The sequence below is a fragment of the Silurus meridionalis genome, chromosome 27, assembly GCF_014805685.1.
Source record: "Silurus meridionalis isolate SWU-2019-XX chromosome 27, ASM1480568v1, whole genome shotgun sequence".
NCBI lineage: Eukaryota > Metazoa > Chordata > Actinopteri > Siluriformes > Siluridae > Silurus > Silurus meridionalis.
The window spans coordinates 5,097,703-5,125,111 of record NC_060910.1 but is presented as its reverse complement, the minus strand read 5'-3'; the positions used below and the strand labels follow the sequence as shown (position 1 = coordinate 5,125,111).

The window sequence follows — 27,409 nt, the reverse complement described above, 5'->3', positions numbered from 1 at the left end:
TTCCGGTGATGTTCTTCAGCTCTTGAAGCGCGAGTGCCGTTAGAAACACCTCGAACGACTCGTCAAACGTTTCTGTGCCAAATATGACGGGTTTCACGCAGAATTTCACGTTTGCTTTTCGTTCCAACTCTCCGTCCGTGATAAAATCGCAGACGTGGTAAGGCCACGCCTTAGAAGAGCAGAAGAGCACCGGTTACACCAACAGTCTCCAAACTTTTCCATACCATCTCGTATATAATGTACAAAGAAAAACACGTTCCACACATCAATGATGAAACACGTAAGCCGTTACCAGTTTTTACAACTTTTTTAATGTTTTTATTCTTTTTTTATTCATTTATATTATCTACAAAGTAAAATTGACTTTAACTTAGCAGTTTTATGAGTCAAACGTACTTGGGGCCTGTTCAGTTTGATTAATAACTAATTGTTTTCGCCAAATCACTGGAAGTTTCTGTTTCGTTTAATTCGGTTAGAGTCGTTGGGAGTCAATTTTTTTTTTTTTTTTTTTTCCTTCTTTACCCCAAGTTCCTGAACATGGCAATAGTAGCAGCATTTAACAGTAATGTTAATACTGTCAATTCACTGGAAGAATTTGTTACTGAGAAGGTGCAAACAACACGCAAGTTCCAGTTTCTTGACATTCGGTTTCTCACTCACGGCATCTAAAACTGTCCCCCTCGTGTTAAAACTCGTGTTAAAAAAACAAAAAGAAAACATCTGTTCACCGCAACTTCGCTCGTTAGCATGAATTTGGGATAGATTAGCAGAAGTGCAGTGAAAGACGGTTTATTGGGCGTTTCACTGGGCATGGAGAGAAGGAGCAGGTGAAGATCAGTCGCCACGTCGGTGGCTCACAAGGGCTGAGAAGAGCGGGGTCACTGCGAGTCAGCAGAAACGAGCCCATCTTCATCCTCTTAAAGCTGCTGCTGATGGTGAGGTTGTACTGAGGAAAAAAAAATCAATAAATGCACAAAAATCTATCATTTCACATTTATGGAGAGATTAAAGTCCAACCGGGACACGTGATCTATGCCACCTTAAACATTTCTCAGGAAGTCATTAACGTTCATCGTGTCAAGTCCCGTGTAGGAAGTTGAATGCATACCTGAAGGATGTGCCATGTAGGAGAAATGTGCGGTTGAGGAGACAGGGATCGGATTGAGTGTGCTCTGGGATAAAGTTTGCTGTGGGCCTCCATGTGCTTGTGTGGCCATCAGCATCACAGGGTGAGACGGAGTGCCATGATGTGGATGCACCATTCCTGACTGCATGTGTGCCTGCAGTGGTCATAAAAATGGGGTTAGATCGCTTTTGATTTTTTTTATAAGCAATTTAAACAAATGAACATTGTCCCAAAGCGGATTTACAGAGATAAACAAATATGAAATGTATAAAATTTGTATAGGTTTATCCCTAATTAGCGAACCTAAGGCAAGGAAAAACGTCCTGAGATGGTATAATAAATTCTTGAGAGAACCAAACTCAGTAGGGAACCAACCATCTGGGTGGTACAGAACATCCATTCATTACAATGGTGTACTGTTCACCAGTTGAAGATACAGCCTACAACAGGACAGGGTTGAGGCTGAGGCCTAAATGCAGAACTGTTCATGCAAACTGTGGTCCTAATCCGCTGTAGCAGCCTGTTTATATTAATCACAGTCCAAATCCATCCTTTACGTTCTTGAGTTTCTTAGTAACTTCATGGATCTTTACACTGATCATGTTGAACCATCCTCTGCACATTCTTGATTTAATACCATTGGTATTGCTGATAATAGACAATTGTATTTGTCAGCAAAGCCAGATGAGAGACATCAGCTTAATAGTTGTGAGGAAAATTAGAAAAACAATAGACAGTGGATGCTTGTAAGATCCCTTCTGCTAAATTCTGATAAGATAGAAGTATTTTTACTACAACTACAATAATTTTTTTATTGCATTTTATCTCTGAATAACCATGCTGTCTCATTCACAACCATGCTGTGAAATACTCTTTACTTTAAGGCTCATTTGGATGTTTTGGTCAAGTTGCATATTTATTTTACTTAAAAAAAAATAAAAATTAAAAGTACTAAAACTAAGTTACTAACATAAAAAATAATAATAATAATTAGGAAACAGTAAGTTGCTCCAAAAAAAAAAAAAAAATTTTCAACAAATCTCGGAAATGTTTTTATTTACTTCCTAACCATGCCACACTTTTTATGTTTTGTTTTCAATCATTTCCCAAAAGTTGCTCGTCCACGCCAAAACGTCTGGAAACGTTCACGTCTCTGTACGGCGTGTGAGCAAAATGCAAGACGCTCGACTCGAGCCATTTCCACCCAGCATTCATTTACTTTCCGGCTCTTTGAAACATCGTGGCTGTGACTAAAAAAAATGAATCATTGTTTTTTTTAAAAGCCACAGTTCACACAGGCCACACTGTGACGCAAAAACTGCATTTTCAAACGTATCCACTTTAGTGGCGTTTTCAAAAAAGCTACGATATTTCGTTGACTGAAAAGTCTCGGTGTGGACGGAAGGCCAAAACAGAGAGAAATGTGTGTGGACATGAAGAAAAAACGGCTCAAGTTACTGGTCAGCTATAGCCAGAGCCCTGATCAGCCTGTAATCAAACTCTGGCACTAAAACCAAACAGATACAATAAACAAAGTTTTAAAATGCGTAAATGACCTAAAAAGCAATAGGAAATGTGTCCAATTACTGAGACCATATAAACACATGAGGAAATGTAATGAGACACACAATTTCTAAGTAAATGTTGATTTTCCATTGAGTAGATTAAATTGGGTTTCTAGAGGAAGCTTTAAATATCATCAAGATGGACTATGAAAAGAAATCAGAGTGTAGAAAGAATTCCAACCAAGAACTGACCTGCTGCATGTGGGCCATGTGGTTGGGATTGTACGAGTGCTGAACCTGCTGAGGGTGGATGTAGACGGTCTGAGGGGATTGGGGAGCTGGGCCGGGGGTCATCGAGGGCGGAGTTGGCGTCAAGGCAGAGTACATCTGTTGCTGCGGGGGAGCCGCACCGGCCAGGTGCAGAGACGCCTGGTGCTGTGGGTGCTGAACGGGACTGGCAGCAGCGTGGCTTGTACCGGCATGCTGCCCACTCTGCTGAGCCTGACCTGTTGGTGTGGCTGAAGGCTGTGGGGGTTGAGGGGGATGCGGGTGAAGGGTGGCACCTGGATGAGGGTACTGCTGATGGATGGGAGCGGAGACTAAAATGCAAAAAAAAAAAAAAAAAAAAAAGCAGTTGAATCCAGTTGAATGCAAATTAATCAACCAAACAGAGAAACAGGAAGAGCTGGAACTGTGAATATATAAAGCGAGCAGCTTTTAACATGCTACAGATTCGTGTAGCTTTTTTCCAGTTGCAAGAACGACAACAAGTGTCTGCGTGTTCCCTCTTCACACCATCGTTGTTTGTTTTTGTCAGTTTTGGGGGGTTTCTGGGAGTTCTCTTTCTCTTTCTTGCCGACGAGCTCCGCCTCTAAGTTCTTATCCTTTGTTCTAAATCTAGCATTTTAAAATTCATTGGTTTAATATGATGCTACTTTTGGAGAGAGAGTGAAAAAAACTTTTTGGTTACTGTATTGTTCAATCAGCTGTAGTTTAGGCTACAGGTAGGCACGGGCACTGCCACGATTTCTAAATATCGGCATCGGCCAGAGAAAACCCGTATCGATCGACATCTGGGTATATTGTGTAACAAAAACAACCACGAGCTTTACTGAGATCAGAATAAAAAATAAAATAAAATAAAGCAAACAGGTCAGGGATGGGGTTCTTACCATACATTGTGTGGGTCTGCTCACCATACTGGTTAGCAGAGGAGGAGACCAGATTGGGCTGGCCATGGCTTTGGGTGATCATCCTCGCACCTCCCTGCATAACCGGACTGAACACATGCTGGGCCTGGAAAGAGAAACGTTTTGTGGTCCGAGTCAAGTACATTTCAGTTGAACAATTCTAGATCTAAAAGTTGATTAAACCACATTTATTTGAAGGGAAAAAATTAATCATTTTGCAACTGAGCATCACTTTTATTTCAGATCGGTGTATGTGGACACTTTGAATAAATGCTAAGTGTGTGTTTAAAACCTATACTAATTCTGGTACATACCTGGGACTGGTAATGGGTCATCTGCTGCATCAGCGGCTGGCTGCTAAAATGCTGAGGGTTACAAGTGAAATATTGGGGGGAGTAACCAGGGTTCTGGGCTACAATTGGGGGACCTGCAGCTGTGGCAGGGTGCATCATGGGTGACGTGCCTGCTGGGTGATGCTGCTCGGGTCTTTGCTGTGGGATGCTGGGTACTGGCAGAGAGGATTCCAAAGAAAACTCATTTCTTTCGTCTCATGTTTACAAGATACATTTCTTTCTTACAGATAACTTCTGTTTGTGTGACATGTAATGACTCAATACATTTTTATTTTGCGCATTCTTTTTTCATCTTTAAAGTACACAAAAAACTAAAATGTCCATCATTCTTTAAAAAACTGTATTTAAAATAAAAAAAAAAAAAAGGAATAAATACTCTCACCTTTACCTGGTCTGTACTTAGACTGGCTTACGGTCATGTGAGGAACCGGAACATGGTACATAGTCGGAGGCTGATGGGTGGAGAAACAGAAATAAAGTTTACACAGCGTAACTATAGCAACACACAACACCACTGTTACTATTCAGAGCTGAACCCTGTCCTTTTGTAGGCTGTATCTGATCTTCACCTCTACTGTGGCCTGGTGTGTTCTGGTGGCCCACATGACTGATCATGTACATGTGCAGCAGTCTCATGAGATTCAGGTCAGTACGGCGGCAAGTGGTTGCCAAAATAAGGTGATGCTGCGATGTCGAGTTAATGAATAATCTAGTTTCCGTCAAATGTTCATCACGATCAAAGAACGTCTGCTGTTTACCAAATTTTACCATCAAATTTGAATCTGGTTTCACTGACTATATAAGGTGAGAATGAGGAGTTAGAGGAGTAGAATGCATATTTTGGTAAACAATTCTCCTTTTGGTCACTACCTCAGCTGAATTTTCTATATATTTAACATTATTATTGGCTTGATGTGGGTCTTTATTGTTTATTTTAAGTTTTACACCAATTGTCACAATTATCAGCTATTACTTCGAGCTCCATAATTTTTGCATCAGTGACCACTGTGATATCAGTCAGGCCATTATATCAGTAGTCCTGGCATTTCCTTTTAGGAAATATAAGATCTCATCTGATAAAAATCTACTTTTTATACTCATAGCATTTGACAGTAACGTGTAATTTCCATACACAACTGAAATCCAGTCAGATGCAGATTGGTAAAACCGGCCTTATCCGGGCTCAGTCTTAAAGGCGAATTTTAAACATCTTTAAATTTCATAGCTACCATCATCACTAACTGTAGAGAAAATAAAAAGCTGTATGTGTTAATGCGCCACTTGTTGCTTTATTGTGGTGATTTAACGCATAACCCATACGCTATATAAAAAACAGCATTCTCGTGAATATTTTCTTTTCATATTTGACAAATAATCATGCAAATAAAAAACAATCAAATCTAAAATAATCAAAAAGGAGGGTTGTGACAAGTATCATAACTAAAAAATAAGCAAATATATATTTTTTATTATGGTTTTCTAATGTAAATAGTTTACAATTTTTTTTTTTTTTGCACACAAAAAGACAAAGACAACCTGAAAATGTTTAAGCTGATGAACTGGGCAGGAAATTGGTAAACCATATGCAGGGACACACAAGCAAGCAAACATCTCGTTAACATTATCAACATGGGAGGAAAAATAAAGAAGAAAAGTTTAGAATTGCACAAACCTTCCAGATAATGCTTTTCTAATGGAGAGAAGAAAGAAGAGACAGAAAAAAAAGAACCAGTCTTTAGTTTGATCATCGCATGTCTGATTTTAAACCATTTGAAACTGCTGCTGTATCATCAGGATTTCCTTATGGCAATATGGCAAGATGGGTGTAGTGTTTCTATAAAACTCATTTATAGAGTATTTGCTGCCAAATCATAAAAAGCAGCAGCAAAATCACACGTATCCAAAAGAAAAAAAAAAAAACACCACTGAGAAATTATTGCGAATTTCAATCTAAACAAGATACAAAAACATTCATACATGGGTTTAAAGAAAAATAAATGAAACACTGATGAAGTTATGGGTTGAAGTTGAAGGTAAATGTGTGCACTCATTACTTTTATTTAACTGTCTACAGTATATTAGAGTTGAAATATAATCAGCACGCACTTTGAGCTCATATTTGAGAGTAAATTTTAACTCCTATGTTGTGGCAGATGCTACAATAACAACGCATGAGTGATTTAATATCTGACTTTAAACATCTACACATAGATCTATACGCATGGCTTATTAATAAATCCACCTGTATAATATGGTGTAGATTCCCCTGTTCCAGCAAAACAGCTCTGTAAATAAGTAAGTAGAAGATCCGTGTGAGTGAGGCTTCCATGAATTGGTCTTTGTCCAGAGCATCCTTCAGAAGCTCAATCAGATTGAGGTTTGGGGAATTTGGAGGCCAAATCAACAATTTGAACTCCGTTATGTTCCTCAAATCGTCCTTAACATATTGTCTTGTTGAAAGGGGTCATACATGTTAGGACAGAGGATTCAGTGTCAGCCAGATGACAGATTGTTTCCCTTTTGAGTCTGGCTCCTCTCAAGGTTTCTTCCTCATGCCAGCTCATGGAGTTTTCCCCTTGCTGCTCATTGGGATTACTGGGACAATGTCCATTGTTAAACGCACCATACAATTGGAAAAAAGAAGGAGGAAGAAGAATGTTGCCTCCACTAGCTTAGTCTTCCCATAGTGCATCATTGTGTCATCATCAGGGCGTCATCTCTACTCAGGGTAATCGACATACACAAACCCAGTCATCCACATGATGTAAAAGATATATCAGACCACCTTCCACTGCTCCAGGGTCCAGCTCTGATGCTTGCATGCCTAGTGTAGACGCTTTCAGTGTTAGACAGGAGTCGGCACGTGACGCACTTATGACACCTTTCTATCCCAGCCAGCATGAACTCTTCCAGCAATTTCTTCTACAGATGCTCTTCAGTGGGTACTAACCACTGGCCTATGTAAAGCCATTACCATTAATGTTAAAGATGTCCCCATGCATTTGCTCATTTATCCTGCATCCAACATCTCAACTGATCGAAAGGTTGAGGGGTATCAGTATCACCAAGCTGCCACTCTTGGGCCCTTGAGCAAGGCCCTTAAACCTCAGTGCTTCAGGGTCACTGTATCATGGCTGACCCTATGCTCTAACCACAACTTTCTATTTTTTAATGTTGTTTCAAAGGTTGATCGGTGTGTGTGTGTGTGTGTGTGTGTGTGTGTGTGTGTGTGTGTGTGTGTACATACAAGTTTTACCATTTTCAATCATAAAAACTGTAAACTTACAAAGTACAAGAAACTGCTTTTCCGCTAGGGGAAAAAAAAAAAAAAAGAAGCAAAGTGGACGTTCGAGGGTGCATGAAATACATAAAAAGCTCAAACAACATTCCAAGGAAAACAAAAAGGCATAGCGGCACGTGTTAGTCTAAAAACAGAGAATTAGTACACAGAGCAAAGAAAAGGAAAGGAAAGGAAAGAAAAGGGGGAAAAAAACAATGCACAAAGACTTTGCTGAGCTTCCAAAGATAAAATAGTGAGAAATTTGTACCTGCAGTCCGGGGCTGACTGGGGTCAGTGGGTACATCTGTGGGAAGCACATTGGCTGGCTATATACGGTAGGAGGCTGCTGCACCAAGATGGAAGGACTGGGCTGACCCTGGGGTCGCGTAAGAGTCGGAGTAGTGGCTGGTTTGGGCTGAGGAGAAAAAGTCTATGTATTTATACCTACATTTGTAATATGTGAGAGTCAAGATGATTGATCTGCCGTTTGTACATAAGATTAATAAGTTATATACAACATAATATATACAGATCTACTATATAGACAGGCAGATAATCTACAAGGTAATAGTATAGTAATGATTTGTGCAGCTCTAAAGTGTCATTGTTGCATCACTGAGATACTCACTGGAGTGCAGAAAGGTCTGGGGTTAAACTCCTTGGCATTTGGATTGAGCGTTGATTTTCTAACACTCCTGCATGGGGCAAAAACAAAACAAAACACAAGTCTTTGCCATTGAATCATGCAACCCTCATTAGTAGAGCATGATAAAAGCAAGTCAGTCACACAAAATTCCCCACAGTGTGTCGAAGCACACATGAACACACTACCGCAAACTCCAAGAACACTACTCCATTCTTCATCCTTTTAGCCTGATACAGCAATTATAACTGATTACAATGTTAACAGAATAAAAGGAAGCTAACCAGATTTTTTTTAATGACAATTTTGACTTTGATGTAATTGTTAGAATCATTTAGTTACACAACAGCTTACACACAGCACAATGAAGTTTTAAACATAAATGTATGTAATATTTAAGTAATTTCTCAAAACATTATTTTGTGTGCAGGATTTAAGAAATAGTGTTATATTATAGAGTAATGCACAGTGCCTGTAGGGGGCGTGGCCTCAGTAGTTCTGCAGTAAGTGTGCATGTGATTGTTAAATGTGCAGGGTAGATGTTCTACTAAAATTGCAATAAATCTGGTTGTTTTTAATCAAAATTAAACTGCAGGATCTTTTTATCTACATGTCAGTTTCTCCGTTATAGGCAAACCTGCAATTTTGTAAATTCCCAGTTTATTTCCATACAGTCCCGTTAATTCCAATGGAAAGTTTCCAGTATTGACAACTTACTCTGATACATGATCTTTCTTCTCTTCTTTCTCATCCGATTTCACAGCAGCGGGTGAGGAAGTCTGGACACCCTGAGAGGTCACGTCAGGTACACGTTTTTGCTCCGTGCTGAGAGTGGAGGATGAGGGACATGGAGAAGGAGTGCCAGGTTTACTCCCCACAGAGCTGCCACCCACTGCCGCTGCCACCTCTTCACCACCGGAAGACTCTGAGCAAACCTTGGGTCCTGTTGACTCGGTCATGCACTTATCACCGGGAGACTCCTTTAGTTTGTCTCCAGAAGACTTCGTCATCGTTGTCTCAACCCAAAGATCTGGATTCGACTGCAACTAAAAAATAAATATTTGAAAAAGAAGAGATGCTCTTCAATAACCTGCACAGTGCAAAAATGCAAAGATAATACAGAAGCAGATCTGAACTTACCCTAAAATCCGCACTAAATTTTTTTAAATTGTCGATTTGCTTTCTATGGTCAGACTGCATGCCGGCATATCCTGCAAAAAAAAAATTCAAAAGGATCATTTGGATGCACAGTCGTATTATTATTGTTACTATGACAGCATTACATCAAAGCTACTTCAATTCTAAAAGTAGGCGATATGAGTTAAAACTTATATCATGATATTTTCCACTGTCCAGACGATATCAATATTATAGTGCGATATGAGGAGAGAAAGAAATAATTGGAATTACATTTTAGTAGACCTTTGATAAATGACAGCCAAAATATTTATTTTAAGCATAACTTGAAAAAAAAAAGATGCGTTACTGAAACTCAGTTCTGGTATTCAGTGTAAAGCTGTGGCAGGCATGTTTGACTATCATTTTTGGATTGTTATAATGCTCTCTGTGTTTGATTACCAATTCCTGTGTAGTAAGACATTTGGACACAGCAGAGGACAATAAGTTAAACGTTTAGCCTCGACTCTGTATCGTCATTAGTGTTAAAAGTTGTAAAGAATACCGAAATGAGCAAAATTAGAATTCATGAATATGTATGAACGGTATACAAAATGAGTGATATGATATATGATATGTCTCAGAACCATCCTAAGAAAAAAAAAAAAGAAGGCAGGCTTTAGTTATGGCTCCTTGATGAAATCATATTTGGATCATTGTGCATTTAGCATGATTATAATTATAAAAATATACATACAAGAACCCTGTGTAGCGCTGAACATTTGTAACTCATTTGTCAAATGAAAAACTTGTGTTCTAAAGCTACCGATTATCTAAAATAACAATAAAACATCACATACCTTTACTAACTGGCCGGCTGCTTGGAGAAGACTCCACAGGCTTCACATTCTCCTTGTTGGCTGATGGAGAGTTGTGCCGAATCTCTTTCGCTACGTCATCAAATAAAAAATAAAAATAAATACATAAAAATAAAATTTAAAAAAAGAGCAAAAAAAGCTGGAATCCACATTCTCATCTGCCCCCAACCCCACCCACACGTTTTAATACCTTCGGTTACTGGTATAGCAGCCATGTTAGGTGCTGGACTCGCTAAAATCGGGGACGTTGCCGAAGTGGGCGTAGTTACTGGATCGACTGGCACTGTGCCAGCTTGTGGAGAGGATGAAGAGGAGGGGCCAGAAGGAGCTCCTCCCACTGTGCTTTGCCGAGGAGAGCGAGGTCTGTGTCCTGTGAGAAAAACGTCCACAATGAAATAGCATTTCACTTGTGACACTAAAGTGAAGCTATTAAATGTAAACGTAAACACTGTGAAGCTATAAACTGATCGATAGAAATGTATTACTTGATCTAAATGAACTACAGTTACCAAGCTGATTAATACGGATTAAACACAAGTGGCACTCAGATACTTCACCTCCACTGACTACTGAAGACCAAGTGCCACCAGAAGGGCTGCTACGGGAAGGAGGAGTAGTTGTAGCCTCCACAGAGGTACCCTGTGACATGAATTCCACTCCAGGGGGACCACCTCCCCGGCAGGAGGGCATTCGATGTGCCCTGGGCGTCCGCTGGGACTTCGGAGACATCCTTGGAGGACCTTTAAAACGAAGCATCAAAATGAACAGATTTGCATTGGTGGTAGGAGGTGTGAAGAGGAGTAGTGGTTAAGGTTTGAGTTCAAATCCCCAAACTGCCAAAAGGAATTGCTGAGGAGCCCAAGAAACCAACAACCATGGCACAGTTAAAGTAACAAAAAAAGATCATATATTTGACTCTATTCTGACATTTGCTTTGCAGTGCCTGGATAAGTGCGTATATAAGGCGAGAGTGTGAGTATGAACGGTGACCTCATTCTTCTCTTTTCCGTTGCAAATATAAGATTTTATAATAATAATAATAATAATAATAATAATAATCTAACTGGAGAAACACAAGTGATTTTTCCAAAAAGTCATTAACCACGAACTACCCAGAAAAGCTTTTTTCTTTCTTTCTCTGTTTGAGTATCATCAACTAATATCAATGTTAGTGATACTCATTAACTGATTAAATAAATAGAACATGACCTGCTATTTAAAGATGAGTACAGATAGACAGACATTACATTTTTTTCATTTAAAGTGAAATTCTTTCTTCGCATAGACTAATGATTCTAGGGATCTGGGAACACCGCGCAGGATCAGCCATGATACAGTGTCCCTGGAGCACAGAGGGTTAAGGGTCATGCACAAGAGTGGTAGTTTGGCAATACTGGGGCTTGAACCCTTGACCTTCCGATCAGCAACTCCGAGCTGCCACGTTCCTTAATTTCCTCACCATTTATAACATCTGCATCACGCATATACAGAGTATACTGCTTACATCGCAACTGCACACTGAGTTTACCATGAGGCATCACAATGACACACAACAGTGATCTGCTCTGCATCAGGATTAGAAAATACAGAACTGCATCACACACTTAAAGTATACCACTCTGTACGGGGATTACACACAGGAGTATCCCACGCTGCATCAGGATTACATACAGAAAAACCCGCACTGCATCACACTCACACGAGTACACCATGCTGCATCGCACTTAGATTTAGAGAATGCCTTATATACATGATGTACATGTCTCTTTCTGATCCGTCAGTGGAACACTAGCCAATTTCAGGCATCTGGGAGCTTGTGTATGTGGAAGAGGGCAGATAACACTGTCCCTTATTGCCTTATAAAGAGTTGTAAACAAAAACGTGGTTTGCTACAGAAACCTTTTTGCTGTGTTCAGTTCAGCTTCTCGCACCTTGTTATAAGCAAGCAGCCTGTGGGGTTAATAAAAAGAAAACCTTGTATCTGTAATTCATTCGTATAGAATTGTAACAGACTAATAACCGACAGCATACATTTACCGACACAATTCTACATATTCAGAAAAAAAAAGCAGCCGCCCTGATACCAAAAACTCAATCAGGATAATTCGAAACAAAACACTGGCTTAAATGGTGTTTTCTGTAAACAAAAACAACAAAAACCCAAAAGAAAACCTGTGTGTACAAGATGCAGAGAGGTTTTCCATACGTCTCTGCCAATTACAAATTGTGAACAAACTTGTATCGAAGACAGAAGATTGTGAGGATGATTAGGTGGGGAACTGCTTGCAGGCAGAGGCGATCACGGATGCTGAGCTGCCTGGCAGATTTTAGCCGATTCTGCAGGTTTGTGGTGTTATAATCATTTGTGATTTTGCAGGTTTGAAAAGATCAGTCATTATCTTCCTACAATAATTGTCTCAGCCAATGAGTTCCTAACGAGGGTGAAATTCATGTTTAAAAGTTTTCTAGATAGCTGTTACTGGAAACTGCAAAAAATATCAACAAAAACAAATTATTAAAAAAAAAACAGATTTAATTTGTGGCAATGTAACAATTTGTCCTCTAAGTTTATCCCTGATGGTTGGGGAAATCTCCTGAGATGATATTAGAAAGAAACCTTGAGAGGAATCAAAGATGTAGCACTTCTCAAAAACCTTAAGAAAATTCAGCTGTAAATTTCATGAAACTTTTAGCCTTCTAAAAGTAAAAGTTAAAAGCAGTTGACAGTCCAAAGCACACGTTTAGAACAAAGCTGCCCATGCTTTTAATCTGGCAGTGACGTGACTTATTGAAGTACCACAATAGGAAATGTAAAATATGGAAATATAGTACTTCGAGCCAGTTTCATCCGTTGAGTCCGTGTAACTCGTGAGATCAGTGAACGACTCTACTGCCAGACTGAAGTCATAGAAGGAAGTGAAATTGAGACTGTTTTTTTTTAGAAATTGTAAAGGTCTAGCCAGTCTCCAAAATTAACACAACAAATTGGTAAAAAATGGCACAATCCTGTGCGTAATCAAAAACCAGTGAGTCAGAGAGATAATGAAGAATGAGTAGTGGGAAAGTTCACCAAGGTGAGATGTTAGGAATTAAACATGCACTTCAAAATGACCAAATCCACACCCAGGAGTTAAAAAAGCACACAGAAGTGAATCTGCAGCACATCCCATGCAAAAGCAAAAAATCAAAATAAACCATAGTGGGCCACTCCAGGTGTTTTTAATACCTTCCAAGGAGAGGCGTTTGGGCAGTGTGGAGAAGGGTGCTGGAGAGCCATGGGCAGAGGGGTGAGAGGGGGGCCGCGAGGGCCTGGATGGGGGTCTGGAGGGAGGCCGAGTGGGAAGGGAGACGTTGGGGCCTGACTGGTAGCGAGAGGAAGGGCGAGAGGAGGGAGATGGACAGCGAGAGAACCAATGTTGGGAACCTGATGTGTGAACGGGGGGAAAACAAATTAGACAGGGGGGAAGAAACAAAATCGACATAAACGTAAATAATGCACGGAGCAGAGACCAGACATTTGACGAAGGAGATTCAGGGGAAAATTGAGAATAAAAATGTAATAAAAAAAATAAATAAAAAAAATAAAAAGAGGGAATACAATAAATGAGTACTGCAATTGCAGAAATTTCACTAATATTTTTAAGACATTTTCACTCAATTTTTTGCTATTAAATTTTATATCGCTGGATCATCTATAAAAACCACTTTATACCAAAAGTTCATAATTACATTTTTTCTGATACTATCTTGGATTTTGTGACAAAACTGAATGCCTTGTTGATTAACATGCAGGCACTGATGGATTTAAAAAAAAAAAAAAAGAAAAAATACAAAAAGAGAAAACAAGATGAAAAAAAGACATGGAAATGGAAAGAAGAGATTCACAGTAAAAGTATACAGACGAATTGATCTGAACCAGAAATATGTAGTTCTACGAGAATTAGCAATTAGCAAAAAAGCTAATTTGATTGAGGCTGTGAGCCAAAAGCAAAATGTTGCCTTATAGCAAATTGTATTATATTAAAATTAAAGTATGATTCTGTAATATAATTTTTTTCTTTTTTCAATAAAACTTACAGTACAATTAAAAAAATGCTTATTTTTAGTACTATAGAGGGTAATGCTTAATAAAGCCATTGAAGTTATAAGCAATACAGTCATGCGCTTGTAATATCAGTGACCTCTAACGAAACCTTCTTATTGAAGGTTTTTCTATATTGTGCTGCAGCAGACTTGCTGAAAAAAGTCAAGATATCCTGAAGGTGAGAGTCGGTTTATTTGCTTCTCAGTTTGCCTTGTCCATCAAATTTTAAAGCCCCTCTTTCACTGTCAGTATGAATACAGACCGTGAAGGCGAGGCTACAAAAATGATATGGTGAATCAGAAATAAAGATGTGCGTCAAGGGCATTTTTTTCTCCTCTTCTCATGTGACATATACTTTGGACATCCCTGCTTCACAACCAATTTTATAACACTGGATACAAACTTTAGATTAATTTATTAAAAGATTAATTAGCACCTAGACCTGGTTGCCAAAACTGCAAAAATCCATACCGATAGTTTTTCCAGGTTGTGTTATACAGTACGAGAGCGGCCTCTGGAGGCAAATCACTGACACCATGTGCTTTAATTGAAGAGATTTTTTTTACATTTAGAGTTTTACTTTGTTCAATTTCATTTAGCATATTTATGATTAGTACATGATTCAGTACTGCTTGCTTGTCAATTCCACAGAATGTTTCTAAATTCATTTGTCCATTAACAGTCCATTAGATTGTGAATGTGGGAAGTCATTGACATTTTGTGATTGTAGTGCGGGGAGATATGATGTCTGTGTCTGTAGCTCATGATACAAATGTCTGAAAATCTCAGCGAATCGCTGAGCACAGCACAGAAAAAAAGAAATAAAAAAGTGTTTTTCTTGCCTGTAGATGAACAAAAATTATAATCTATTGGTTGTACAAAAATTCTGCCATTCTCACACATCGTGATTGCTTGTGATTATTAAATATCATAACATTAACCATACCTCCATTGACAACACGTTGATCCACACCACTGTGTGTGTTGTAGTCGTGAGGTGAAACTCTTGATGAAGAAGGACCAGGATTGCACTGCATGAGTCTGGGGGAGTTTTGGCGTCCTGTTACCCATGACAGCCCTGCTTCTCGGTTCCTCTGGCCCGGGGGAATGTATTTATTGTCCCTGGTGATGTGAAGAGGAGCAATTGGAAAAGCAAAATCAATGACCACCATGGCATCGGGAGCTTTAACCTAATTTGTAATCTTGTAATCTAAAAAGTTTATAGTCTACAGTAACTGAAGGATGTTCTAAAGAATGCTATTTTTTCTTTTCACGCATTGTAGACAATGCTTTGTGTTACCTTTTATTTGGTTGGTTTCACTCTTCCACACATTTAATGTATAATTTTCACACATTACACGAGAGATTGAGTGATCAGGAATATAGCAGGTATGCTTTGATGGATTTCTTCCTGGTTCTCAATAAGAACCAGGAAGAAGGTCAGTTTGCATCACCGTTGGTCATGCAAACGTTTTTAGGTCAAGAAAAGACAATATTATATGTGCGGATATTAGAAATGCTTCTAAAGAGCTGGTTATAAAATGCCAACACCCAAGACATAAGAAAAAGAAGAGTTTTTAATTTAGACACATATTAGACCCATTCTAGCTGGTGGTCCAGGACCGCAGGACCATGTCACTCTGCTGTAAAATCAAAAGACTGCTTTCATATTAGGATGTTGATTCTCCAACCAGGAGGGGGCGCTAATTTATTCCGGTCACCGAAGCAATTAAAATGTGGTAGGATGTGCGTGCCTTTGAGAACGTCCACCAAAATGCGTAAAAAGAAAAGTAAAATTGACAGTGAAAACCGTGTTTTTTAGGCAAGATGGGCAACAGATTAACTTTTTACCGAGTTTAAGGGTGCAGCTAACATTGATTTACTTTCGCTCTGCCATACATTGTTTCATATCTAAAGGAGTATCTCATACAGGTTTGGAACAACAGAAGTGTGAGTAAACACAGAATTTTCATGGGTTCTTTGTACATTTGTTATGGTGTGCACATTTGTTAGTCAGTTAATGAAGCTTGCCATTTGAATGAGCAGAACGGCACCACGATTCACTTGGAATACATCAGAGATCCCTGGATCACTGTTATTCAGTTTACTGTTATTATACTCATTTACTGATTAAAATACTTTGCATGTTCCTTAAACTGAGTCCATTCTCTGTGCTTTGTTCATTTAATGCTTACAAGCCTTACAGCCCATTCAAAGTAGTCTCTTTTAAAGCCCCTTGGCCTTAAAATTGTGTTTTTTGAAATACAGATGTGTACTTATTGTCAACATGGACGTTTATATCTGACCTGCTGAGTGCATGCGCTTCCCGCACTACAGATGAGTATTTCTCCTCTTCCGATCGCTCATCGTTCTCTAGCGCCACACGAGCCTTATAGGTGGCGCTGGCCTCGATCTCCTCGGCCAGCTGCGCTGCACGAGCTTCCCGTTTAAGGAACTCCTCGGAATTGTCTCGCTCCAGCGGCACTCTAGTACGTCGGATAATTAAAAAGAAAAAAAAATTAACAAACACACACTGAAGAAAAGAACATACGAGGTGGGATCAAAAAGGTTAGAGACTATTTTTTATTTACACGCCAACAGATGGCAGCACGAGGCTGCACACACAGTCACAGAGAGCACCGACTTTTGAAAGTCAGTGTGCCAAAAGACATTGTCCTGTGTACATAAGGAGCTCTGCAACTGGTGCCATTCTGACAACGTGTGTTACCATGTATGCGATTTAATCACAGACAGCAATTTAGAACACCGTGTCTGAAAACCTTTTTTAATGCCACCTCGTATAGCTAATAGTCATTCAGGTGTTGCAGGTAGCATATGTGCAATAACAATCATCATCTTCGATCGGCTGCTCCCATTAGGGGTCGCCACAATGGATCATCTGTCTCCATCCCCCCCTGTCCTCTACACCTGCCTGTTTCAAACCAACTACCTGCATGTCTTCCCTCACCACATCTATGAACCTCCTCCTTGGTCTTCCTCTTTTCCTCCTCCTGGTGGCTCCAATCATTCACCTACCGATATACCCCATGTCCCTCCTCTGCACATGTCCAAACTCTCTCAATACCGCCTCCCTCACCTTGTCCCCAAAACGTCCTACATGCGCCGTCCCTCTAATAAACTCATTTCTAATTTTGTCCATCCTCATCACTCCCAACGAAAACCTTAACATCTTCAGCTCTGCTACCTCCAGCTCTGCCTCCTGTCTTTTACTCAATGCCACTGTCTCTAAACCATACAACATCGCAGGTCTCACCACAGTCCTATAAACTTTCCTTTCACTCACAGATACCCTTCTATCACAAATCACTCCTGTTGCCACTCTTCTCCACCCACTCCACCCTGCCTGCACTCTTTTTTTCACTTCTCTAACACACTCTCCATTACTTTGCACTGTTGACCCCAGGTACCTGAAATCCTGCACCTTCTCCACTCCGTCTTACTCTTACTGACTTTCATTCCCCTTCTCTCCAGCGCATATCTCCACCTCTCCAGGCTCTTCTCAACCTGTTCACTACTCTCACCACAAATCACAATATCATCCGCAAACATCATAGTACACAGAGACTCCTGTCTGACCTCGTCCATCAACCTGTCCATCACCACTGCAAACATAACAATAATACATATACATAATTATGTATTTAAATAAAATTCATACATAAAAATTAAGATTCCATGCATATATGCTGATAATGCAATTAATAAGCGATCTAAATTAGAAGCTCCAAAAGAACTGAATTTATACAACGTGCATTCAGACCATATACAAGACATGAGAAAAGCACAACCAAGCAGCTTTCTTCTTCTTTCATATGTCTCCATGAACCCCTGTCCTCTACATCTACCTGCATGTCTTCCCACACCACATCCATAAACTTTCTCCTTCGCCTTCCCTTTTTTCCTCCTTCCTGGTGGCTCCATCCTCAGGATTCTCCTTCTGTTATACCCCATGTCCCTCCTCTGCGATCCCAAATCACTCCTGCTATCACTCCACACTGCATGCACTCTTTTCTTCACTTCTCCAACACAACCAAGCAGCTTTCACTAATAGAGTAAATGCAAAGCATGAAGGGTAAAAATATTCCATTGTGGCATAATGTAAAGGAATAAAAGGCACTCACGTGTATGAGGACAGACTACTATCATAAGTGGACTTCACCCCATACGTTTCCTCGTTGTACTTGAACATGTCATCAGGGTCCCAACCATTTGACTGAGGAGTGAGTGAAAATATCCAGTGAAAAATTGTAAATATTACTTCAAAAACCCTAAACATCATCTGTAAATTTGCAGAAAAAAAAAAAGCTTTACCACGTCAGTATCGAGAGACTCCAAGCTGCCGGAGATATGCTGATCTCCTCCATCCCAAGGCTCCAAATCTTTTTCTTTATGTTCTCCATTTAATCGGGCGCTTAATGAGTTGTCTGTAGGGTTATCTGGCTCAAAGAGAAAAAATTATTACAATGTGTTAATGACAGAAACAGAGGATGAAGGCAGAAATAATGACTACAGTTCATCATGCTCTGTTAAAGGTGCACTGGTCACTATTTGATTGTGTTATTATAAAGAAGACGTGAGGTCAGGGTTATACATGGCATGCAGGAACACATTATCGGTTTTTAACACCACATCTGCATACACAATCATTAGATCTGTAATGCAACATGAAGATTCTACAAAATATACAGATTTTGGGGTAGGATTTTTCCTGAAATATGGTTTTAGACTAAAGTAGGTACTGGAGGTCAACCGATTTTACCAGTAGCTGGGTTGGATCGAACTTGCCAATAACAGAACGTTTGTTCCCAGCACCATATAATACCAACTGGATTAATAACTACACCACCAACACCATGGCAATGCAATAAAATAAAATAGTAAGAAAAAAACCATGCACTTAAAACAACAACAATGCAAAGTATAAAATTGGGGGTGTGGGGAGGGTGTTTGGGTGTTAAAAAAAAAAAAATTACAAAGACTGCAGTGACATTTTAAAATAAATCGCAGGCAACAGAGCTTTCAGATTAAAGGGCAGGCCTGCATTTCACGGTAAAGCTTGCTCAATGGCTTTGCTGTAGAGTTTAGACTTATTCACTTTTCAGAGAAGAAGCTGTGCTGGGACACGGTTTTACAACTGAACATATCTCTTTACGTTTTGTAGAACCAAACAGTTCTGACAGAAACCATTCCAATACATATATTCACTAGGGATATGCTTCTTCTTTTTAGCTAATATCTATGAGCTCATGAACTGCTATTTGACTAACCACTAGAAAAGAGAAATTAGAAAGCCATATCATTCTTGGTGCACATCTGTGTGTAATCAATAATAACGAAATACTGAGCACACTGCAAATGTCCGATGAGTTAAAAATGCTGAAAGTTCTAACTTGTAAAGAAAGGAGCTGAAATCTAACTGGATTAACAAACTTGCATTCCACTGACTGCACTTGTTTCGGATAGACAGTACAGATCCACTATACGTGCAAAAGTATTGGGACACCTGCCATTTTCAGCCAAGTGTGGTTGAAAGAATAACTAGTGGAATATCTTCTCAGAAGAGTGGAAGTTATTATAACAGCAAATGGAGACTAAATGTGTAATGGGATGTTCAAAAAGCACATGTGAATCTTTTAGTCAGGTGTCCACAAACTCTTGTCCATATAGGTGAGGGTAAAAACAAACAAAAGCCATCACAGAGCAGTCCAGTGTGCGTCATTAAAACCTAAGATACTTCATCTGTCTAGGAGTAAAATGTTGTACTGTACATTAGAGTAATGTGATTAACTCACTTCTGCCCTGTGGTTTCATATATGACCACAATATTAAGAGTTTTGCTAAGCTGCTTTCTAGTCCTGCTTTAGTGGCATGATGATGGAAGAAAAAAAAAAAAGAACCGTTCTCCTGTTTAGCGTTTCAGTAGACAAGAGGTGTGAAGGTCTGAGGACCTTAAAAACATTTAAAAAAATATATAAACCTGGATATGAAGTAATGTCAGCCATGAATGGAGCACTTTCAATATTATTTTTCAGGCCTTTTTATTGCCTGATAGAGAACAATGACTCTAAAGTCTCGGTTTGTGGCCTGGTATTTTAACCAGTTCTGTTTCATGGGAATAGTGAATGGGTTAAAGTTCATCGACTTAGAATCTTAGAACTTGGAAAACTGGCACTAGCTTTTTAGGCACATCGATCAGTACCTATAGCACCTATGGGTTTCACGTTAATGCCATCTACATTGGCGCAAACACATGACATGTGAGAAGTGATGTCGAATGGGGGGTATAAACCAGATTACCTTGCTCTGATGAGACTACGTCCATTGAAAGAGAAGAGAGACAAAATAAAGAACGGGTCAGCGGGTCAAAACTGAGCAGATTATAAAGCAGTGCTTTGCATCCTTGTCACACACACAGACACACATTTAAATGACTACACTATAGTACAAAACCAGGGGTACAATTCTGAATGAGGACATCGTTCACTATAATGCAAAATCAGCAGAAGCAGTCAATAAATCCCTTGATACAGAATATAATGAGGCATAAGCAAACTGCAAAATAAAGACTATGCTTATTATACAAGTATAAACACAGGAGTAATTTTTAAACAATAATGAAAAATCATCATGGAAATGGATTTAACGGTTAAAGAAAATTAAAAATAAAAGTGTGTGAAACCTCTAACAACATTAGTCCTTTCATTTTTTTTTAGTTTTCTATTAAATAATGCAGAAAATCGAATGTCTTCAATCCCAGAAATCTGACTGAAAATGTTCTATTGTGTACGTGTTGGAGACTAATTTTTGCTCATATACTAATATTAGTGTAATGTTAACGATAATGTTAAAAATAAGCAATATAATTCGCATTGTGTTGATCTAATGGCAATTTGTTTACAAAAATAATAAATAAATAAATCATACACTTTGGGCAATTTTCCAGAAGAGGAGTGGAAATAACTAAAAAGTCAGACCTGCTTTATGTTAATGCACCTAATCACAGCATCCTGTCCATTATGAGTATTACAGTGTATTACCCTTTTCTTCCTGAACCTTCCATACAACACAAACAATATCTAATAAACTTCAATAAGGCATCTTATTTTAATTAACCATAACTAAACCCTAATCCACAATCAGGGGAGTTTCAGATTAATGAAACGGTGACAGGAGCATGTTGGCAATCACGGCGTGTTCACGACGTCGTCTAAATGCTTCACCTTTTTTGGCATAGCTCAGGTCGACGTCTTTAAAATGCACCACCACGACGTCTGAGGCCTTGAAGATGATGCTCTCGACTATGTCTTCACGTCGAGGAACAACGCTCGGCTCTGGGCTTTTCCTGTGGGCTGCATCCAAAACCAGATCACACTGCATACACACACACACAAACACATACTCTATTGTAAGGATGCATCAACCAACATAATCTCTACACTGTCCATATAATAATAATAATAATATATTAACACATTCTTTTATTTATTTATATATATATATATATATATATATATATATATATATATATATATATATATATATATATATATATATCAAAGCTGCATATACACATCATGTATTTGTCTGTACCTCTGGACCATATGTTTTGAAGACACCCTCATAGACTGCACCGTTTTTCACTTTAAGTTCGCACTTGTTTCCCTGCACGACAGATTAAAAGAAAATGTTATTTTACAAAAACAATACAGCAGGGGGAAAAAAACCTTGTGAATTAAATCCATCAATTGAAAACGTCCCCAAAAAAAGCACAGGTCACATCTTTATACTTGTATACTGTTTCCTTTTGGTCTAAAAATCTACAGAGCTCAAATAATAATGCTGGGGTTTATCAAAATATCAAATGTCTGACCGAATTTCATCCTGTCACAATGACATTACACCCATTATTAAACATTTTTTGAAAAGGGTGGGGGGGGTGAGAAAACAGTCGCCTGTTTAAACCTACCACCACTGAAGTTAGGACATGAACCATCCTCATGTTTGCATAAACTCCACTGAAGGCCACCTGCAAGCACAACGACATGATCAGTTCTGCAGCCAGTGAACACAATGTATAAGGTTTTAATAGTAGAAACCGTACAAGGTTTGGACTTACTGGTGTGGAGTGTGCTTTGGCGCTGTTGCGGCCCCTGCACAAAACCAATAAAACCTTTAACCTATGAATTAATCAATACGTTTGGATTGCAGCATGCAGCACATTTTATTTTATTAAAAAAAAAAAAAAAAAAAGGGCATTTTGCATTCATGATAAGAGTAAATACTAACAGCTTTTTGACCTTCAATGGGCACTCAGATAACCTTTACCCATAGACCTACACTATATGCATAAAGGTCTGTGGACACCTGACCATACCTGATTCATATGTGAACATTCCATTCCACATGTAGTCCCTAATTTGCTGCTCTAATATCCTTCACTATTCTGGGAAGATGCTCCACTAGATTTTGAAGTGGAGATTTGTAGAGATTCATTTAGCCATAAGGGCATTAATTAAATCAGGTATTCATGTAGGTGAGGAGAGCTGGGGTGCAGTCAGCATTCCAATTTATCCCAAAGGTGTTCAACAGGGTTGAGGTCAAAGCTCTATAGCAATCCAGTCAAGATCTTCCACTCCAAACTATATCTTCATGGAGCTCGTTTTGTTTTAAGGAACATTGGTATGGTGGGGAACATGTTTGGGTCGAATGCGGCACAAAGTACATTTCTGATGGCAAAGAAAGCAGCTTACGTCACAGGACCACGAAACAACAGACGCGTTTGCATAAAGCTCACGGTGAGGTCGATTTGCATTACATAACATCCGGCCGTTATGAAGAACATAAAAATCTGAAAAAAAATGAGTACTAAGTCTTTAAACGTTTAACTCCTGCATAAACTGGTGTCTACGAATGTCAATCATTTAATTAACCAATCAGAAATAAAGAGAAAAAAGCAACAGTGACAGAGTGGCTTCAACACAGACACCATTGAATGTGTTTCAAACCAGATTCAGGGGCACGAATACGGTTGCAGTTTCTTTTCACCATGTAAAGCTTCATCTTGGTCTCCTGCGCATGTGTTATTCATTAGAAAGGTTACAGGCTCAGTGAACTGACTCCGCTTCGACTCCAAATCACTGACGTAATTTCCTTCTGGACTGAAAGTCTGAGAGAGAGAGCGTGTTGGAGGATTCGACTGATTTCTACGACATCTACTTCAGCCACACTACCCGCTGGATCTAAACACACTCGGCATGGGCACAGCAAAGCGGCTAAATATGGAGACGAGCGCGGTCACACCCTCGGTACTCAAAAACAACACTGATGAAATATGCTCGTTATTTACTTGCTTATTAATAGACACAACGCTTTAAAAACGTTTTTGTTTTTCATGAACCCGACACATTTCAGGAGGCTTTACACATGCCAAGTTCTTCAGGTGAACTATTACAGCATGACACCTTGACCTTGACTTGACTGGTAATGAAGGCAGTACCGTAGTAGTGTTTCCCAGAAACTTTGCATTGTGTTGCGTTTTCCAATCGTGGACAATGAAATTGGCATAGTAGCATTTGCGTTTTATTCTACGAAAAACATAAAATGTCACGTTCAATGGGGATGGAGAGCTGTGAGATCATTACCAGGACACGTGTCAGGTTAAAGTATAAACGTACATATTTCTCACTCTTATTTAGCAAAAATAAATAAATAAATAAATGTCAGTGTATAAAGACAAGATCGGTATTTAGCTCGATGGGTCAGTCGGCGCTTAAACTATTTCAACTCCAACACTGTGCTGGTCAACGGCACACATTAGGGATGTAACGGTACATGATATTCACGTTTCGAGACGTACCCTGGTTTTTAAGTCACGTTCCGGTTAAATGTCGGTACGTTAGGGTGAAGGAAAGCAAAACATAAAATTGCAGTGTTTTTTTTATTATTTTGTATTTAAAAAATGTTTTTATTAACGTTGTTTATTAGTAGCAACATTTGTGAACATCAACAGTTTATATTTTTTTAAATACAATTTTAAATAAAAGATAAATCGAAATCAAATGAATGCAATACACTATTATTATTATATTGATTGTATTGAGTATAGACATTGTGACACTGCGCTACCAGATCAGTACCAGAAACACGATTTGTACTGAACGTGAGAAAACTGATTGTTTTTTTCCCGCATGCACAAAATCACTGACTTCCTGCCAATGTTACGACAGTCTAGTGTTCCAAAATCATTTGATTTATGAAACTTTATTTTATATGGTTTTAGTTTTGCGTAACACGTGAATTGTATTAGGTACACGTGCACCGTACTGAAAGTCCTGTACCTTTAAATCTAATTGTCTATATTAGTAATCACCAAATCATTATAATTTTTTTTCATCAAATTTCCTGAAAACGCTCTTATAATAAAGCGTTTGTATTATTTTTATCCTGGAGCAGAGCATTCCAACATCCACGGCTGAAAGCGGTATCGGACTGCGGCTCACTTGTTTTCTGGCTCATGGCAGTTTTTCCTCCACTTCCGCATTACGGCGCCAAGGAAATCCCATGAGGAGATTAAAAAAAAACGCCTTATAGCATAAATCTGGATGGAAAAATGAAAAGTGAGCACATCTGCAGTAACACTCCTCAATGTCTCCAACCGCTCGCTGGATTCCGGAGCAGAGAATGAGCAGAGAGCTCATGTGAACTGGGGCCGAGATGATCGAGTTCTGTCTGATGCTGATTAGCTGCTGTTGTTGGCTGATGCGTGCCGTTGGTTTATATGACGCGTGCTCGAGAAAACAAGTATGTATGTGTTTCTACAAACTTATATTAGAGTATCTGGAAAAACAAGATGCGTCTTCTCCTGCTAATAATTTACACCATATACTTTCAGAAAGCGCAAAAAAAGAGGTAGTCTCTTCTTAGAGGCGAAACTAAACCTTGAAAAGTACAGATTTATCCTTTTTCTTATCACTGGTAACAGAAATTTTGAATGCTCTGATCTTTGCTAATTATAAACAAATAAAGGGTGTGTTTTAGCAAATTTCGAGTGAGATCTATACAGTGTTCAATATATCCCATGTGACGTGTCGTTCCACAAGGACTGCTCCCACATGAAGAAGCTTGTGTTGTCCACAAGACTCTAAGAGGGCGTATTCAAGACGTTCTGAAGTTCACAGTGATCCAAATGTCATGCTTGAAGGACATGTTTAGCTATAAAGCCACGTTGCTGAGTGCCACGGGTGAAAGGACGCCTACTAGAAAGGAAGAACTGGCATAAGATTTTCTCTTACCCACATTCTGCCAAGCCACGTCCTGAATTGGCTACTTCGTTCGTTCGTTCGAAGGGAGTAAAATCTACAAGCCAATCTAAAATCAGGAGACGGGAATTAACTAGCCAATCTCCAAGCAGAATCCAGGCCAGGGCCACACACAGGTAAGCACCTGTCTGGGTATGGGTAGAAAAGTGATAACACGGGGCTGGGAATTATTCCTACGCGTCAAAGCTTGCTTTCATTTCTCTAAACAAGCTTCAAAACACCTGCCAAGTCACGATCATCTAGCCTATCAAAATAAAGGGATTATTTTTTAATACCAAGGTACACTGACATCTGGGTACCAGGTTCAAAAGGGTACATTGGTGACTTCACTGGAGGAACTATTATTGAAACAATTGTGAGGGGAACAGCTCAGTAACTCCCCAGCCCTGCTGGTTTAAGTGGGTTAAAGGTCAGAAACGACAACAAATCCACTCCACGTGCCCTGAACACACCATTAAATCAATATATTCACACCTGAGACAAAACAACTTTGTGGAATAGGATCGTGAACATGTAAAAAGTCATTCAGTGTCCAGGCTGTGACTTAAATGAGGAATTTCATCAGGACAGATTAGCAAACAGGCAGGCAGGGAGACAGATCATCAGGCAGACAAACAAGCAAACAGACAGACAGATCAGCAGGCAGGCAGACAGACAGATCAACAGACAGACAGACAAATCAGACAGACACACAGATCAGTAGAAAGACCAGACAGATCAGCAGGAAGACAGACAGACAGACAGGTCAGCAGGATGACCCACAAAGACAAACAGATCAGCAGGAAGACCCACAGAGACAGACAGATCAGCAGGAAGACAGACAGACAGGCAAGCAGGATGACCCACAGAGACAGACAGATCAGCAGGAAGACCCACAGAGACAGACAGATCAGTAGGATGACCCACAGAGACAGACAGATCAGCAGGAAGACCCACAAAGACAGACAGATCAGCAGGAAGACCCACAAAGACAGACAGATCAGCAGGAAGACCCACAGAGACAGACAGATCAGCAGGAAGGCAGACAGGCAAGCAGGCAGATCAGCTGACAGACAGACAGACAGGCAGAGGACAGACCGCTCCGTCGGGACCATGCACTTATTTTTCAACGTTGTATATGACAAACATTCTTCTTCCACTGATATTTTTCCACCGTGTCCTTGATTCCACGCTTTTTCCCCCAAAGAAATTCCCAAACCCAAAAACACACTAGGTTATAAGCAAAGCCCGAGCCCACTGTCCCTCTCCCAGCACGGCCTACACTGCGCTCACTACAGCAGCTAGTAACCCGCTAGAGCACTGCAGCAGATCCCGAACAGCAGCTAAACCGCGCTTTCTACACCTGACACTCATCCTATATCCATTTCTAACTCATGAGCAGTAAAATCAGGCGTGTACGGTGGAGCTCAGGGGGGACTGTACTCACCTGCTCAGCCCGTGGCGTCCTGCAGCAGCTCCTGCGCATCCCCCGGTTCCCGAGGCCGCCGCGGCCCCGCTCCCGCCGCCGGGTTTCCGATTACCGCCTGTCTGCTTCATTGACATGATTATCCCATAAACAGGTCTGGCAGCGAAAAGGTTTGGAAAATAAAAGATCCCCTAAAGATTTCAGAACGCGGCCTGATTTGAGTGTCAAACCGACAGGAACGCGAACTGAGGGTTAGCCTGCTAGCTGCGGTGCTGTTGCTAGGGCTGATGATTCCAGCCTGGACACTAACTGCTAACTAGGCGAGCTAGCTTCCTTATTTTTTTCCTCTCGTATTTTTTTCCCTTTAAAACGAACAATTATTATCATCGAATAAGATTCCTTATATTAATATATACTACTAGATTACAATGATATAACCTGTTCCCCGGAGGACGTGTCCGCCTCTGAAAGACATAAAGACCTAAACAGT

General features: G+C 39.7%; 1 protein-coding gene across 10 annotated transcripts; it reads right to left on the bottom strand.

Moving 5' to 3' along the window:
* Window positions 1–291: 291 nt before the first annotated feature.
* Window positions 292–27,409, bottom strand: atxn2 (ataxin 2). 10 transcript variants are annotated; one of them, XM_046841630.1, is made up of 25 exons: window positions 26,941–27,409; window positions 22,313–22,346; window positions 22,163–22,222; window positions 21,787–21,858; window positions 21,417–21,567; window positions 20,494–20,508; window positions 18,508–18,632; window positions 18,318–18,409; window positions 16,482–16,661; window positions 15,122–15,297; window positions 13,318–13,515; window positions 10,649–10,831; window positions 10,282–10,461; window positions 10,074–10,163; window positions 9,238–9,308; window positions 8,815–9,143; window positions 8,083–8,149; window positions 7,723–7,869; window positions 5,847–5,864; window positions 4,563–4,626; window positions 4,136–4,329; window positions 3,804–3,927; window positions 2,884–3,230; window positions 1,109–1,280; window positions 292–946 (listed from the first exon to the last, which is right to left on the bottom strand). In XM_046841630.1, exons 1-25 carry the CDS (start codon window positions 27,054–27,056, stop codon window positions 918–920), a joined length of 3,234 nt encoding a protein of 1,077 aa, XP_046697586.1. In that variant the 5' UTR covers window positions 27,057–27,409; the 3' UTR covers window positions 292–917. The 10 variants fall into 10 exon arrangements, with proteins under 10 accessions (XP_046697586.1, XP_046697585.1, XP_046697588.1 ...); XM_046841629.1 differs by having other exon boundaries at window positions 4,557–4,626; window positions 26,941–27,408; XM_046841632.1 differs by lacking the exon at window positions 5,847–5,864 and having other exon boundaries at window positions 4,557–4,626; window positions 26,941–27,408.